The 18624-nt window shown below is 34.5% G+C and overlaps 1 protein-coding gene across 1 annotated transcript in view; it reads left to right on the top strand.

Annotated features, from left to right (window-relative positions):
* Window positions 1-870: 870 nt before the first annotated feature.
* The window catches only part of PTEN (phosphatase and tensin homolog), an 87068-nt gene continuing 69314 nt past the window's right edge, over window positions 871-18624 (top strand). The window contains exon 1 of the mRNA XM_045569062.1: window positions 871-1081. Within this exon, the coding sequence (XP_045425018.1) occupies window positions 1003-1081 (79 nt within the window). The 5' untranslated portion in view covers window positions 871-1002. The remainder of the gene's footprint in view (window positions 1082-18624) is intronic.

Genomic DNA, 18624 nt, shown 5'->3' with positions numbered 1-18624 from the left:
CTGTCGCTCGCCTCCCGCCTCCCCTCCGGCTCCCGAGGCCACCGGCCTCCCTGCGCGGCGGCGGAGGGGGCGGGCAGGCCCGCGGACGGTGATGTGGCGGAACTCTTTGTGCACTGCGGCAGGATACGCGTTGAGGTGCGGCGACGCGGCTGCGCTCAGTTCTCTCCTCTCGGAAGCTGCAGCCATGATGGAAGTTTGAGAGTTGAGCCGCTGAGAGGCGAGGCCGGGCTCAGGCGAGGGAGATGAGAGACGGCGGCGGCCGCGGCCCCGAGCCCCTCTCCGCGCCTGCGAGCAGCCGCGGGGGCAGCGCCCTCGGGGAGCCGGCCGGCCTGCGGCGGCCGCAGCGGCGGCGTTTCTCGCCTCCTCTTCGTCTTCTTTTCTAACCGTACAGCCTCTTCCTCGGCTTCTCCTGAAAGGGAAGGTGGAAGCCGTGGGCTCGGGCGGGAGCCGGCTGAGGCGCGGCGGCGGCACCTCCCGCTCCTGGAGCGGGGGGGAGAAGCGGCGGCGGCGGCCGCGGCCGCGGCGGCTCCAGCTCCGGGGAGGGGGTCGGAGTCGCCTGTCACCATTTCCAGGGCTGGGAACGCCGGAGAGTTGGTCTCTCCCCTTCTACTGCCTCCAACACGGCGGCGGCGGCGGCGGCACATCCAGGGACCGGGGCAGGTTTTAAACCTCCCCTCCGCCGCCGCCGCACCCCCCCTGGCCCGGGCTCCGGAGGCCGCCGGAGGAGGCAGCCGTTCCGAGGATTATTCGTCTTCTCCCCATTCCGCTGCCGCCGCTGCCAGGCCTCTGGCTGCTGAGGAGAAGCAGGCCCAGTCGGTGCAACCATCCAGCAGCCGCCGCAGCAGCCATTACCCGGCTGCGGTCCAGAGCCAAGCGGCAGCAGAGCGAGGGGCATCAGCCACCGCCAAGTCCAGAGCCATTTCCATCCTGCAGAAGAAGCCCCGCCACCAGCAGCTTCTGCCATCTCTCTCCTCCTTTTTCTTCAGCCACAGGCTCCCAGACATGACAGCCATCATCAAAGAGATCGTTAGCAGAAACAAAAGGAGATATCAAGAGGATGGATTCGACTTAGACTTGACCTGTATCCATTTCTGCGGCTGCTCCTCTTTGCGTTTCTGTCACTGTCTCTGATAACGTGGGAGTAGACGGATGCGAAAAATTCCGTAGTTTGGGTGACTATAACATTTAACCGTGGTCAGATTTATAGATCATATATTTTGTGTTTCTTTTCAGTGTAGTCAAGCTAGGGTGTGTTCGGCTAGAGGGAACTCTTGCCTGGTTGCAAGTGTCACGGCACCGATTGGTTTCTTGATCTATCTATATGGTCTCTTCCTGAGGGCTATTGTCCGTTAATAGAGAATACAGTACACTGTTAGTGGCTTAGTGAGCTCGATAATCCGGTCTACTAAATGAACAAAAAAGTAGACGCTTTGAGGTTGAGCATATTTCGATTAAATCTTGGCTTAGGCCCTGATCAAGGGTATAGATCAGATTAAAATGAAAATTAGTGTTGCACGTACGCATATTGCATCAGAATCTTGCAGTGATTCTTTTTAGTTTCCTGGGTTGCATCGATAGATTCTTTTATAATGTGAGTTTTGGACTGATTTGCATAACTTTATAGAAGCAGAATCATTTTCAGCATATGTGGTGCGTATTTGAAGGCAAAAAATAGGTTTTTTATGTCTAAACAAAGTTAATTGTAACTTTGAATTGCATTTAGAAGTTTTGTAGTTTGAAATCAATAGTGCCATAATATACCTTATAAGGCGCTGTTGCTAGATCTTTGTTATATTTGCCTTTTTCTGTCCCAATCGGGGATGTAGAGGAGGGCATGAAATTTGCAGTTCAGTTTCATTTTATTTTCAGTGCTCTTATCATGCATAATAGAATGGTGATTTAGTAGTTTTTGATCCAAGATGATAGTATTGTGTAGGTTCAAGGGTATTGTGTGTAGCAGATGATTGCAGAGATTAAACTTCAGTTGTCCCTTGAAACTTAAGTATTACTATGATGCCAGAATTGCTGTTCACCATTCTTAGGTTTCAGGTCTTCTGACACCTTTTGGTGTCCGTTAATTTTACTCTGACTAGTGTAGATTGTCAAGTGTCTTTTACCAGCTCATACCCAGAAATGTTGGCAAGAGTGGTTTACTCCAACTTCAGATTGTAGGTATGTTAGCTTTTCTCATACGGTGTATTAAATTTACTGAGTCAGCTTGTTGAATAAGACAGAAGCCCAAGAATTTTAACAGTGTATAGTTTTGGTTGTCTAAAAGTTAGGTCTTTGTATTTCAAAAGTTAGTGGTTATCGAAAAGTATTAGTCTTTGCAGTTTCGGGTACCTCAAACTGGTTTTGATCAAGGATGAGGATAGAGCCCTCCTTTTTTGCAGAATGGAAAGTATTGACAGGAATTGAGAGCTCTAACAGAATTAAGTTATTGGGCTCTGATTGGGGTGGGGAACCTGTGGCCTTTTGGATCCTTGATTGGGGCCTTTTGACTGAATCTAAATTTTACAGAACAAATCCTCTTGATAAAGGGATTTGCTCTGTGAAGTTTGGATTTGGTAGCGGGGCTGCACTTGGGGATCTGGAGGGCTACATGTGGCAGCAGGTTCCCCACCTCTTACATCAGTAAATATTTTGTTTAAAGGTAGAGTGACACCGAAGTGTCTTTATGCCCTGCTAAAAAACTGTGGGGAAGATTTTTTAGAAAATGTTTTATATTGGAAGAAATTTTATTCTTTTGGATTATGTTAGCTTCATACAAATGTGCACAGTTAATTTTGCCCAAGTTTTTGTTCTGAAATGAATATAAAATTTACTGAAGTAGCTTCATGAAACTTAATTTTCTGTTAAGTTTAAAATAATATTTTAGAAGAGTATTTGGAAATTTTGGAATCTGCATTAATTGAAAAACGTTACTAAGGCTGAACTTCACCCGCTTGCCCAGAAGATAATTATGGAAAAATTCTTCTGATTTATGACTTACTCCAAAAGCATTCTACTATTGGTGTGAATTAATGACAGTCATCTAAATATATAGGAACAAAAAATTAAATGTTTATATAACTTTTTTTTAAAAGCCCCTATTCAAAGTTATTCCTACAGTGCTGTCAGGGAGAGAGACTTATTTCAGTATTTAAGGTACATTTACGTTATTTTTACTTCCCTTACTTGATTTAAGATTATCAGGGTTTTAAGACCTTAAAATTATTTCACGAGGTTCTTGTATGTGAGCAGTGAGGTGACTGAAAATTTCTTCTTTGATTTCAAATTATATGGGCCTCTACACATGAAATTTATGTGACTTAAAACTTTCTCTAAAACTGTACTTTTAGTTATGGTATACATAGAAAGCAGTATCAAATATTGCGTCAAATGACTAATAACACTTAATTTCTAGAGTTGTGGTTTTATTGAGCCAGACGTTGATATGAAAAAAAGTCAGGAAAGTTAATGAAGTGCTTGCTTTTTTGATAATTGCACTCCCAATAATTTTGAAATACCAAAGTACCTTAGTTTGCTTGGTTTCACTTTAGTGTCTTCTGTTTATTGGGGGCGGGGGAGGGGATTAAAATGGTCAGTAAGGACTGTTTCTGGCAGCTTGTATCTATTGTAGCAGCTAACATGTTAAAAGTTAAATTCCTTTATGAAAGTAGTGATTGAAATATTTTTATCTGATAAAGATTAATAATGAAGTCATTTCTCCAAGGAAAATTAAGGACAATAATTCGGTTTTAAAATATTTTTGCAAAATTGAGTTATTGAAATTTGTTAGGGTTTTATTCTTGTTATTCTGAAAGATTGTGCTAAACTTGACTATACAAAATTTAGTGTCTTTAGGATATGTGGAAACTTTAGGCTTCTGTTGTATTTTTATTGTTTGGTAGATTTGCATCTTTTCAAATACAGATCTTCATAGGGAATATTTTTGACTTGTAGAGTACAGTGATTATCAAAGTTAGCTAAATTATCTCTGAAGGTAAGTGATTATTGAAATTAATCATGAGGTTTTTAGAAAAGATTCTGTTCACTATCTTTATTTTACAATGTTTTATATCTGCTAAGTTGTATTTCTTTCCTGAAGAACATGACTGGACCACCTAATTGCTGTATGATAATTTACTAAGTTCATTTTTCATAAAGCCTATTCAAGAGTAAAGCACAACTGAAAGGAGTAATTTGCAGTTTATAAGTCTGTTAATATAAGGAAAAAGAAATTTTACTTCTGTCCATTGTAAAAGTTTGCACAACAGTGCAGTCATCAATGCAGATTTAAGTTTCTTACAATATGCTAAGTATATACTAAGTGATTAAAGATAATGAAATATGGTGAGGTATAACCACTTTCGTCTTAAAGTTAATTTTAGAACATAGTAGAGAAGGATGCCTTTATTACCTTTTAGAATTTTACTTTAATAATATGGAAAGGCAGCTGGCGATATTTCAATTTTTGTGTGGAACAGCGTATCTGCTTTCTCCATAACTATATAAGATATGTAAACTTCTTAGTGCTAATGAAATTGCTTACTTTTTGGAAGTGAAGAAGTCTTCTGTTCTTGTTTTCAAATGTTTTCATTTTGAAATTTGCCTCCATTTACTATTTGTTCATTTGGTGTCACTTAATACTTCTTAAGAAGTTTTAAGCCACTTCTGAAGTAATCACTTCAGTGACTTTTAATGGAGGTGTACTCATTATGGGAAAATCAATTCACAAAGTTTCAGTGGTAATTCACTTTCAGTAAACACTCTTTTTAAATTTTTATCTCAATCTTTTAAAGACAAGTGTGGGAAATGTTTTTATATTGATACTGTATGTGAATTCAGCATTTGTAAAGGGAACTTTAGAAGCATGTATGCATATGACAGTTTTCCACTAACTTGAAATGTGAGGCCTTTGTCATACTATAAAGATGTAGCTTCCAGAAAATGTGTTGTTAATGTAGGTTAAGAAATTTATTTGGTACCATATTTTTTTTTTTTCTGTAGAAACCATTGGGTTGAAGAAACAGTTCTGAAGTTTTAGTGCATAGAACCCATTACTCCTCACTTTTGTTCCCTTTTCCTTCTCCCTTTTTTCTGATAAACTTGATTTTCAAAATCAATATTGAAGAATTCACTTTGTGGCTTGAATTCATTAAGAAAAGGTGTTAGGATTTGTTCTAAAGATAGTAACTTAATTTGTATCAGTTTTTGAAATTGGGGTCAATAATGATTTATGAACATTTAGTTCTGTTTTACAATTGCTTTCTGTCTGGTAACTTTGAAATACACGGAGTTACTATCAAGATAATAATGTTGAAATAGTTAGACTAAATAACCTTAAGTTGGTAGGGATTTGCTGAGCAAACTGACAGCTGTAATTCTTTTATATAGGCCGTATCACTGCCATATACATTCTTTGCTAGGTGGTTAAAAGTGTTTTGGTCTGTGAATAATGGTTCTCTTTGTAAATATTGAACGTATACATTCACTTATTTAAAATAATTTCATTTTTCAGGAAAGGTAAAATGTTAACTATTCGCCTTCCCCAAATTTTTTGAATTTTTCATTGGTTGCAAAAGAGGTATTAGCAATTTCATTTCTTTAAAATAATTTGCACTGGAATAAAAAAGGCTATTGGCAAATATTAATATAATAAGAGTAAACATAATTTAGGGGTGAATTAATTTTAGATGAGAAGTTTTGATTTAGTTCAATGTAGTTAAGGCAGGCTATTCATTTGCAACAGTTGACATTAGGGCATGGGTGAACCTCTTGAAGGTATTAGTTATGCATATACTTATTGGGAGTTTTGAGAATATTGAAAGGTGGATATTGTGGCTGCACCTGACAGAGAAAAGAATATTCTTGACCTGTACATAGTGTGGAAAAGAAGACTGTTTATGCATTACATTTTAAATAATTTTATCATCAGTAGTCATCACTTAAAATATGAACAGTGAATCTAACTTATCAGTGTTCGTATTCTCTGTATGTATGTAAATAAATACAAAGTTAGCAAGCCTTCCATGTTAATGTTTCAAAAAAATAGATTTTCTTCTCTTTAAAGAAGAGATTACCTTGGAGGATATTGTTTTATAATTTTAAAATATGGTTAAATCTATTTTAAATTATGTTAAAATATTGAGTATTACTTTTATCTACACTTTAAGTGTATACATTGTTTCATTTTAGATTTTAGTGAGGCAGTGTGGGCTCTGGAGCCAAACTGCCTGTGTTGTAATCCTTGGCTCTGCCACTTAGTAGCTGGATGACTTTGAGTAGGTTATTTAACTTTTCTCAATCCATTTTATGTGTAAAATTTTATGTGTAAAATGGGGAGTATAATGGAACCTACCATATAAGTTTATCTTGAAGAATAGAAGAGATAATATAAGTAATTCACTTAGCATAGGACCTGCCATATTGTAAAATACTTAAATGGCAGCTGCTTCTCTTAAAAATTATAATTTCAGATTACCTATGGAGAGAATTATTTGTATTTTCATTCATGGTTGAGCAGTGATTGTAACTGAATTTCCTCAGTTTTGGACATGTTCGAATTTTAACTGGCTCAAGCTATGTGTTTTTTAAAAAAAGGGGTATTGCTTTAGAAGCCCTGAATGTGACATGTCTCTGATTTTGCTGTCTTGTCACAAATAGAATGGAAAGCTCTACTCATACTGTTGACCAAAGTCAATCATGCTAATCAAAAAGCATTTGCTTTAAAATATTAAAGATGAAAACTTGCTATTATAGCATAATGAAACAGAATTTTTAAAATGAAAATTTGTTTTAATATTAAATTTTCTTTAGTATTGAAGTAGGCCGACTTAAATATCATTTATTTTTATTCACAAAAAGTAATCTCTGCAACTGTAATAAAACTTATAATTTATGATAAAAGTTATATAAACTTATCAATAGAAGTATACTGGCATTTCCTTTTAAGTTCAGTTTTTTGGAGGAGTCAGGCAACTGAATGTTGTTACATTTATTACAGTAAAATTTGTACTTAATATAATCTGTAGCACTAATATAGGAACTTAAATTCGTGTTAAACCTCTATATTATTGTGTCCCAGTTTTATATTTGACCAAGATTCTTAGTATAATTTAGGCTCTATAAAGTGGGAAGAGAGAGCTGAAAGATTTTTTTCATCATATTTTCTCATCAAGTATGGGAAAAGACGGAATAAGCTTGCAGTCTGCCCAGTAAAGGCATAGGGACCATTCTTTTTTTTTTCCTTATACTGGTCTTCCATCTGTATCACAGTACCTTCAAGAGTGAAGCAGTTGATTTCCAGTTAGGTATTTTTTTTTTTCCTTGTTTTGTATTGCAGAATAAATGTACTCTAATTATATATGTGACTATCTGATTATGTGATTTTTTTGTATTTTATGTGTTTTGTAAACTAGCTGTATTTTTGTTACAAGTCTAGGTTGTGGAATTGAATTGTGCATTTTGACATCTGACCACAGCTGAGTTGTCTAAAATCAATCTTTCTCCCCATTCCCCCCATGCACCTATTTTTTGCTTTTGCTTTGTGTCACCACCTACCTAAAACATACTGTGGGTTTAATGTTATTAGGGCCCTTCAGAATAGCTTAGATTTTTATTTCGTTTATTTTTGTAGATTTACAGGCTGAAGTACAATAAGGTTTTCTTTTCTTTAGTAGTAATTGCAAAGATTGCATTTTGTAAATTTAATATTTTTGATCTTTTGAAAAAGATGTAATTATTTAAGGTATTATGAAATGCATTGGCATTTGAATGAGGTATTCTTTTAATTAGATGTATTTTTAAAGTGATCGATAAATATGGTATATGTGTTTAAAGTTGCCAACTTTTTGCTCTTTTCAAAATGCAGGGGTATTTTCCTATTTGAAATTCTCTCTCTTCAATTAGTGAGACGACTTTTTGAGTATTCTAATTACTCCAAACTGATTGGAGATTAAATTAAATAGAATAAAAAACTTTTTTCTACTTTTAATAGAAAGTTTTGGGAATGTTGTTAAGCTTGAGTTGTTTTTAGATGTTAATTTTTAAAATGTGTAATTATGAATTATTTTACTCTGAGTCTGTTAGAGATTAAGTGGAATGCCTGGCCTTTAGTTCTTTTTTTTTTTTTTTTTTCTTTTAAATAACGTGGAAATAGTGCTTTGCTTATTTTTCCCTTGTAAAATTTATTCAACATTTTGACGTTATTGTTTATGAAAGATATTGAGGACTTGAGTCCAAAGTCATTTTTTTAATAAATGTATTAGAATTAACTAGCGTATACTCTGACAGTGTCTTATTTATTTAGTATTTTTTGATTAACAAAACCCAAAACCCTTTCTTAATAATTAGCTCACTTGATTTAGCAAAGAAAAACAGAGGCAGCCTATGAAGCAGACAGAGCAAGGATTACTTTTTTCATTTTTTTATAGTTTAGGAATTGTAGCTCAAGTGGAATCAGTAACTTGTTAAAGGCCAGTAGAAGATTTGAGTCCAAAGAAGACAGAGTTTTTCGGGCACCTGGTGCAGTGTTTTTCCCATTGCGTTACATAAGTGGTTCTCATGCTTTGGTGTGTATCAGAATAACCTGAAGGGCTTGTTAAACTATAGATGATTTGCTCCACTCCCAGAGTTTGATTTGGTAGGTCTGGATTGAGGCCTAAGAATTTGTATTTCTAACAGGTTCCCAGGTGATGCTGATGCTGGTGGTCTGGGGATCACATTTGGAGAACCATGCTATTACAGTTATCTCCCATCAAGCAAACCCTTAATATATTATACTCCTTTAGGTTAATGGAGTTTATATATGCAGTATCTCATTTGACCTGTAAGCCCTAAAATAGTTCAGCGTGGAAAATATTATCCTGATTTTATAGGTGAGACAATGAGTTTAGAAAGGCAGCGTAGTGGAATGGAAGGAGCACAGATTTGGAGTTTGTGAGACCTGAATTCTAGATTAAATCCCTGCTCAGCCACTTAACAGTTATATGATAAAAGACACACTGCTTAACCTTAGTGAACCCCAGTTTCCACTACTATAATGTAGGGGTAAAAATCCTTAACTTGTAGGGTGTTTTTTTTTGTTGGTTAGCAGTATAGGTTAGGTTTTTTCCAGAGTATTGGTTGCCAACTGGAGGTGATCCCGATCTCCCACCTCTGGAACTTTTGGCAATATCTGTAGACATTTTGTTGGTCACAACTAGGGCAGTGGGGTGTGCTGTTGGCTAGTGGTTGAGGCCAGGGATGCTGCTAAACATTCTACAATGCACAGGACCCCTCCCCTACCCCCAACAAAAAATTATCTAGCCCAAAATGCTGTGTGAAGTGTCTGGTATATACCTTTACCCTCAGGTGTGGTATTTAAGAAGGTCAAATTGCTAATAAATGATGGAGCTAGGCCTAATATCTTGGTTTTCTGACTGCTGCTAGGCGAGTATTCTTTATAATAAGAACTTTGTCACAAAAGGTATTCCTAGTAACAAAAAATTTATTTGAAGAGGGCTTATGTGTTCTTTGGCTGATTGTGAAAGTGTTGCTTTGAACTTCTGCTAGAAAAGGTTGAAGATGTTTTTAGTAAACATTTGTAAGTGTAATACTATATGTGGTATTAGAAGGATGTTACACAGAACTAATAAGATGGATATGCTTTATTAAAAGAAAGCAATTTTTAAAAAATTTTATATTGCCAGTAGTTTTAAAAGTAATACTTCTTTCCTTTAGTTATGTAATTGTTGAGCTGTTAGGTGTTACTTTGCTCTTGGTATTTTGTTGTTGTTTAATGCATTCTTTAAACTTAAACTTTTTTATTCTAAAGCTGCTTTTCTTATAGTCAGATATGATAAAGTTAAATGTACTAATGTAAAATGGCAAATTTCTGACAAGTTGTAAAAACTTCTCAAATGTTTCTAGGTGAAGAGAATAGGGCTGACTCTAAGGTCTCTGATGCATGTGTTACAATCTTTATTTATTTATTTATTTTTGAGACAGAGTCTCACTTTGTTGCCCGGGCTACAGTGAGTGCCGTGGCGTCAGCCTAGCTCACAGCAACCTCAAACTCCTGGACTGAAGTGATCCTACTGCCTCAGCCTCCCGAGTAGCTGGGACTACAGGCATGCGCCACCATGCCCGGCTAATTTTTTTTCTATATATATATTTTTAGTTGTCCAGATAATTTCTTTCTATTTTTAGTAGAGACGGGGTCTCGCTCAGGCTGGTCTCGAACTCCTGACCTCCAGCGATCCACCCGCCTCGGCCTCCCAGAGGGCTAGGATTACAGGCCTGAGCCACCGCGCCCGGCCTGCATGTGTTACAGTCTTGTCTAGGCTCTAAATTTGCTATGTCAGCCTATTGCATTAAAGTGCTTTATATCTAAGTTAAAAACTTGCATTAATGAGAAGTTTTTTAAGAAAAAAAATGGAATGGGAAGATGCCAAGTGACTAGCTTTAGTGGATTCTGAATTTTTTGGTTTTGTTTTGTTTTTAGGGCAGACAAATATAATTAGGAAAGCATTCTAGGAATAGGTTGTTTGCTATGATTTTTTTTCTGTTAGCTTGATTTTACACTTTGCTTTGCCTCTGAGTTTGCCACATGCAGAATAAAATGTCAAGGCCTTATTTTTAAAATTCTTACAAAATTAAAATTTTGACTGTTAAGATTCTTTTTGAAATTATAGGGGATATTCAGAGATACTGATAAATATTTTAAAGCCAGGATGATTAATCATGTAAAAAAAATAGCGTTCCTGGCTGTAATTTAATTGAATACGGCTTATGGTGTTTATTTCAGTATGTGAATAAAAAACTCCATTTGCTTGCTGTACTTAAGAAAATTTCTTTTATAGAAACTTGACTAATTAAAGAGAATTTAAAAAATCACCCATTGTCCTACTTCTCTAAAATTTCATGTTTCGTATTAGCTTCCAGTTTTGTTCACTTACATATATTTTAAAATCTAGTTCATTGCAAACTTTAAAAGGTGTTTTTTTTTTAACACAGTTTTCATTAGCATTCCATAATTGTCTTAATTATTTTAAATGGTGAAATCATCAGAAATATTTAATTATTTTCTTGTACTTATACATTAAGATTGTTCCTGGTTTGGGCTAGTATTTTTTCTCTTATTTTCTGATTTTTTTTTTTTTTTTTTTGGAGTGGGCTAAAGACGACCTAAATATTAGGGAAGATTTTCATGATTTTGATTCGCAAAATCAAAATCTCACACAAAAACTATCTGAAATGTTGGAGCCTTGAAGGTTTTTTTTCCTAAATTGTAGGAATTCTATTGCTTATTTAATACTGAAAGCATGTTTTACTTAAGTGAGACAAAATACAATTTTATCTAAATACTTTTCTGTCAATTTTCTTTTCCTGTTGTAGGAATATTACATTTTGTTGAAATTAAAGTGGGTATAGAAGATAATTTGAATAAACTATCACATCATTTTTATACTAAAGTGGTTACAACACTGTTGTTTTCTGTTTTTCAATCAGAACGGGTATTGGCTTGTAATGATATTACTGTTCTCTGAAGCATATTTTGAATGATATGGTTTATATTTGCGTAGTTGCTTAGGTAATCGATGTGATGTTAATGTACATTTATAATCAATAGTAGTTTTGTGATAAATATTGTATTTTATCAGATTTTATTTTGAAGTATCAGATACTAAAGCAAATAATCTTATTAGCTAAATGATAACTTTTTTTCTTGTGTTTATGCCTGAGGCCTTTTTATTTGATCATTGTTTTATTGATGGACTTGAACCTGTGTGCAGGCTGTTGAAAGTTGTACTGATAAGGTATACAGTTTGAAGAATGACTTTTTCCCCCCATATCCAGGTGTAATACAAAAATAATTCCTTATCAGTGAGGTATATTTATTAATTCATGTAGTTAGAACAAAAATACTTAAAATGCTGAGGTAGAAACATTCTCTTTTTAAAAACAAAATTACTTCTTTGAGTAAGATTTTCAAATAACATAAAATTGTTTCAACTCTTAAGTAAATTTTGATCTAGGTGTGCTGTATACCTTCTTGGATGCTAATGAAAACACAGTGATGGCAAAAATGTTTTGTGAGTGTATGCATGTGTGGGGTTTTTTTGGCAACCCAAGAAACACTCTTATATCTGAATAACACTCATGGACTAGTCGTAGGAAATGTATATAAAATAAATAACTAGTACACCGAAAGTATGATGCAGTTTTGCTTATCTAGGTTGTGGTCATGAGTATGTGTAATATTGTAAAATATGCTAAGGTGCTGGTTATTAAGGCTATTTGGATTCTTTTTAATACTGAAAAGGTCACACAGATTGTGATTATTGTGTAGTGTCCAAGAACTAAGGCCTGCCATCTGTTACTCAAATGTAGGGAAAAGTTAAGATAATTTAGTGATATAAGTGGTTTTGACACTTCTGTTTTTGGAATCATCTACTAATTATTTTTTTTAAAGACTAATACCAAATTTTAAACTTCTGCAAAAATAAAACCTAACAGTTATGCTAGTGTTGATATTTTTCTGCTAAAATATGAAGATACTGGTTGAGCACTAAAGATTATGTAATGAAAGCCTGGCTTTCAGTCATTTGCTTTTACTAAATTGTTTGGATAGTTAACTGGAAGCATTGTGTTTTATCTTGAGATATTAAAGTATACAAGATTTTGATATTTTTAAACTGTAGTTTTCCTAACAAGTTAAGATATATAAGAATTAATTGTTATAGAAATCAGCAGACTGATTTAATAAGAATCCCTTAAAGATTTGCTTTAAGTATTTTTCAGGTTCTCTGCTTTCTTCTCGTTCAACTTAGTTTTTGTGTGTATGTAAATGAGCTTCCCTATTTAAAATTTTGCTGTTGAATTTTAAGCCACTCTAGGAATTGTTTCTATAACTTTCTTTTCACTGCTAAGAACTTGGTCTTATCATATTTTATACAAGTCTTTAAAATTGCATATTTGGCTTAATAGAATCTTACTAATTTTAATCTACTTTGTTTTATTATGTTGGCATTGTTTTTATTTTCATGAGAAGCTTATGCCAAATGATTAATATGATCAAAAATAATATTTAAGTTTAGATGTGATTTTGAATTTACATTTTCAAATGCAGCTTTGTGTCTGGGGCCTATGTTTTTTGTATAAGAAACATCTTGCCAATTTTTAGATTAATGTCTTTGAGGAAGATAGGTTGGTTTACTAGCATCAGTTTAGAGACTGTGGTCAGGACTGAATTGTAGGCCATGTAAAGAATGATACACTCTTTTGGACCTTTGTGGATAGACAGATGTGCACATAAATTATAGCTTTTACATTAAATAAGGCACAAGTGTAGGTGAGATTTTTATCCAAATACTGAAAGTTTAACTGTTTACTTAATAGTATTTAAAGGGCATGAGGTGTTGAGAACACTTACTTTAGTATCAGTATATTTTAAAGTTGCCTGTTATTAAACTTTAACATATGAATTTTAGCTAGTATTTTAGTATATGTAAATTTCAAATTTTTTTGTAATTATTCAAATGATTTTAAACTTGATAATATGGTTAAGATATCTTCAGTGGGAATTGAAATCATTTTATAATATTAGAACAAGGCAATTATAAAATCTGTGATTCTTACCTAGTAATGGATGGACAGACAATATATTTGCCTTTATATTTTAAAATTCACATGTATTTTTAGTTCATATTGTTTTTCTCTAGACTAAAATTCTGCACTTAGGCAAAGCTATTTTTGCAAATTGGAAAAAAAGCAAGTCATTTCCAAATGATTTCCTGGGTTTGCAGTATAGAATTAGAGAGACTTGATTTTATTATATTAAAGCCAAATTTAAAATGAAGCAGTCTAGCACACACTTGTTTGGAGCTTTTCTCTTTTAAAGTGGCTTCAAATTAATAGGGCTTTCATTGAAAGGTAAGTTTTGATTGTTAGAAGCAAATATAAGAGTTTTGCAATTTTTGCTTACTAGAAAAAACCCACTTGCCGTAGGCACATTTGTATTAGAACTTTGTTTTGTTAGTACCTTGTATATGGTAGGTTTTGAATATTGGTAAATTAGTTCATGGTTGCATCTGCAAAGTCAGTACAGATGGAAATTTTGGAATCTGTTGGTTTTTTTTCAGCTAATATTGAGTGAATTGGCACTATTACTAGGTCTTTGTTCTCAAACTACTGATATGTCCCTTGGCGTCTTCTGCATCTTACCTGTTTGAGTATCTTTTCTGCTGTAGAAGTTATTGGTCTTATGTCTTTTTACATAATTATAGAGTAGCCAAAACCTAGTGTCTTAGGGTAATCACTTGTGGTTAAAACACATGATAAAGACATAGCTTTTATAAGCAGAATGATATAACAGAAGTAACTTATAAATCTAACATACGTAAAGATTAGAGTATTTAAAGATATTCTCTTATGAACTTTATGGTAATGCTGGATCAGCGTTATAATTTTAACTTTCACAATCTTTTATATGCTTTATTGTGATTTTGTTGTAGAAAATTATTAATAGTTAGCATTTGGCTTAGTTCAAGTATATAATGCTGTTGACAAGTATGTCTAATGCATTTGTTGAGCTAGTCATCCTTTTGAAAGCTGTTATGTAAGTTATATCCATATTTTGTTTGATTTCTCATTAGTGGTGAGTCCTAGATGTTTTTTAGGGAGAGCAAAACTGTCAAGGAGTGTGTGTGTGTGAGTGTGCAAGCGTGTGTGTGTATGTGTGTGTTTTAACAGCAGCAGAGTCCTGAAACAGGAAACCAGTCTTATCGTATTCATCCAGAGACCTAGGAAGAAGGTAATTGTTTTACTCGTTAAAACCAGTTAGGCAACTTAAATTTTTGGAGGTTCACAGATGTAGGCTTGAACAGTTGTAGATAGATTATTTCATAATTAACTGCTTATGAAGAAAAATTTATTAAGTTAGTTGAGAGGACTAATAAACGCTGAGCTAATACAATATGTAAATTATACTTTGGATTTTAGAGTATTGTTAATATTATCAGTGATGGGTTAAGATATTTTTCTGAGGTTCTGATTCGCTTAAATTTTTTTTTTTTTTTTTTTTTTTTTTTTTTTTTTTGAGACAGAGTCTCGCTCTGTTGCCCGGGCTAGAGTGAGTGCCGTGGCATCAGCCTGGCTCACAGCAACCTCAGACTCCTGGTCTTATGCGATCCTACTGCCTCAGCCTCCTGAGTAGCTGGGACTACAGGCATGAGCCACCATGCCCGGCTAATTTTTTGTATATATATTTTTAGTTGGCCAGATAATTTCTTTCTATTTTTAGTAGAGACGGGGTCTCACTCTTGCTCAGGCTGCTCTCGAACTCCTGACCTCGAGCGATCCACCCGCCTCGGCCTCCCAGAGCTAGGATTACAGGCGTGAGCCACCGCGCCCGGCCTCGCTTAAAATTAAATAATTGAGGTTCACAGTACTTTGTTTCTTTAAAAAATTAGTTTTTTAAACTGAGTATAATTTTAATATATTAATTGCTTTCAAAATTATTTTTAAACTTAATGCGTTCAATTGGAAAAAAGTTAATTCTATTTCAGGTGTTTGTCACTGGAAATTATCTTCCCTTTGTTTATATATATATATATATATGCACGTTGTTATATAGTTGTAATAATTGTTTTTGTACTATTCTGTGGTCTGTTTTTTCACAAATATAATTCTTATCTGTTAATAGGTACTTATTTTTAAAGCTATTTAGATAATCATCAGGCTAGGCTAAATACCATGGTTTGCTTACCATACTGTGTTAGAGTTATTTCTGGTTTTTTTTCTTTTATAAACAACACTCTTGTGAATATCTTTATATAATTTTCCTTGTTTGTTTTTTGGAGTATATTGCTACAGTGTTATTGCTGGATTAAAAGTGTAACAGAGTGTGGCCAGGCACCATGGCTCATCCCTATAATCATAACACTTTGGGAGGCCAGGGCAGGAGGATCATTTGAGGCTGGGAGTTTGAGACCAGTCTGAGCAAGAGCGAGACCCCATCTCTACAAAAAATAGAAAAATTAGTCAGACATGGTGGCCTGTGCCTGTAGACCCAGCTACTTGGGAGGCTGAAATGGGAGGATTGCTTGAGCCCAGGAGTTTGAGGTTGCAGTGAGCTGTGATGAGGCCACTGCACTTTAGCCTGGGGGACAGAGCAAGACCCTGTCTCAAAAAAAAAAAAGTATAACAGTTTTTAATACTTCTTTTTTACAAGTTGCAGATTTCTTGCCAAATGAACCAATTTATAATATTGCCACCAAGTAGAAGAATTACTAGCTATTCTTGACATTACTTTTGATTGTGATATTTCCATTTAGAAAGTGACATCTAAACTTCTATTTGAAAGCAAAAATATGTGTAAACTCTTTCGCCATGACAAGTTCATATAATGTAAAAAAAAAAAAATGAAAGAAAGATGTGAGATTAGGATTGTTTGGAGAAGTAAAAAACTTAAGTAGAGGTCATAGATTATTTGGCAGTCAATTTTTCTTTCTGGTTTGGCAATGCTAGCAGATTAACTAAAAAGTGTTAAAAGAAACCTAAACTTCATGCTTAAGTGAATTTCAGTTAATTAATATATCAGAATTCCTTCTTTTACAATTTGTTTATAAAAAACACTATATTGAGTTCCCTTGTAATTAGACAATTAAACTAAATTTAAATAACAGGACATTTTTAATTTACGTAAAACCTCTGATAATCTATTATTTACAATTATAGAGCCCTTTGCAGTTTTTTAGATTTAAAGATATTTTCAGATATACCATTTGGTCCTTGAAACAATCAGTGAAGAAATTATAGCAAGTGGTATTATCATTATTGCAGAGAAGAACAAAACAAAAATATTTGAGACCCAGAGATTGAGTGACTTACCTGAGGTCATAGGCTTTAAATTGCACAGCTGGGAATGAAACCTCGGTCTTCTATATTAAATGACAATATTCATTAAGTGCTTAGGACAGGACCTGGCACCTAGTAAATATTTAAATGTTCCTGTGTTATTCCTTCTTTATTCTTAAAACCCCATTTGTTGGAGCACTCATGTTCCTAACATTTTTGTAGTTCAAGCTTTTGTATCCATGCACCCTTTTCCCTTAGACAATAAAATCTTAGCCTGCATTAATTTGATCTGTACAGGAATGATTATGTGCTTTAAGTATTAGGGCAAATTGTTCTTAAATAATGAACAATTAGCACTTTATCAACTGGAAAATTCAAGGAACTATTTCTGCTATCCCCTCAATGTGAATCTTCAATTTAGGAACCAAAGCTATCATCAACATTCAACATACTTAATTGGGAAGAATAAAATCTAGTAAGAAATATAAAATCTTTAATTAAATGAGAAAGTCATAAAAGTACATGAGAGTGATATTTGAAACATAATTTGGTTAGAAGAGTTGATAATATGGCTTTAACTGTGACATACTTGGAAAGTAAGTTTAAATTTGATAAAAATTTATTGAAGGAAATGTAAATCTGTTGTCGCTTATGAATCAATGACTGAATTTCTTTTCCCCTCTAATGAGCTTTAACTGTGTGTTGGTTGAAAGCACTGACAGAAAATTCCAGAAATTGCTAGTAAATAAAATTAAGTGGTAAAGTCCTAATATCTGCTAACTTGCTTTCTGTTCCTGTTACCTTTCTTGTTAGTCTGACTTTATTCATTTCTTTACTCCTGCCACTGGTTTGGCTTAGTGTTCCTTTTATGAGCCAGACAACTTCAGATTTGCTTTTGATGCTTTTTGTTTATTACCTCTCTAAAACTGTATTATCAGTTTCTGTTTTGCCGTTTACATGTTACAGCTTCCTATTGTCACTGCAACTTTTAGTTTTAACTATAATTTTAAAAATAACTTTGATCTGTGGCAATTTAATTTTTCTTAAAATAATATGGCAGAATAAAGTATGATTTGTAACTAACACTGAATTTTAGTTTATAAGTTATTTAGTGATAAGTATACTTACATATGTTAAGCACTACAAGGAAACTTTTTATAACTGCTTTACTTTTAGTGAACTTAAAATAAGATTTAGTATACATGTCAGGAACACATTTTTATAGGATAAGATTTAGGGAGCTATTTTTAGTTACTATATTCTATTTGAAAACTTTCAATTTCTAGTATAAACCGTGTTAATTTAGGTACAAATACAAATTTGAAATAAGGTAGATACTTTATTTAGATTTCAACTCAGAAGTTTAATAAAAGATATTTTGTTAATTATATGAAACTTGGAACATATTTGTAGTGCTTTCAGTTATGACTAGATGCTTAGAATAGGCAATAAAAATTTACTTAGGCTAGGAGAGGTGGCTCATGCCTGTAATCCCAGCACTTTGGGAGGCTGAGGAGGGAAGATCACTTGACCCCGGTGTTTGAGACCAGCCTGAGAGCAACATAATGAGAACCTGTCTCTACAAAAAGTAAAAAAATTAGCCAGGTGTGGTGGCACATGCCTGTTGTCCCAGGTACTTGGGAGGCTGAGGCAGGAGGATTGCTTGAGCATAGGAGTTTAAGGTTGTAGTGAACTATGATGATGCCACTGAACTCTAGCCTGGGCAGCAATGTGAGACCCTATCTCAAAAAAACAAAAACTTTACTTAGCTGGTAAAATAGCCACATTATTATATAATAA

The sequence above is a fragment of the Lemur catta genome, chromosome 14 (assembly GCF_020740605.2).
Source record: "Lemur catta isolate mLemCat1 chromosome 14, mLemCat1.pri, whole genome shotgun sequence".
Classification (NCBI taxonomy): domain Eukaryota; kingdom Metazoa; phylum Chordata; class Mammalia; order Primates; family Lemuridae; genus Lemur; species Lemur catta.
Note: the sequence above shows the minus strand (reverse complement) of the source record. Positions and strands in the feature narration are given on the sequence as shown.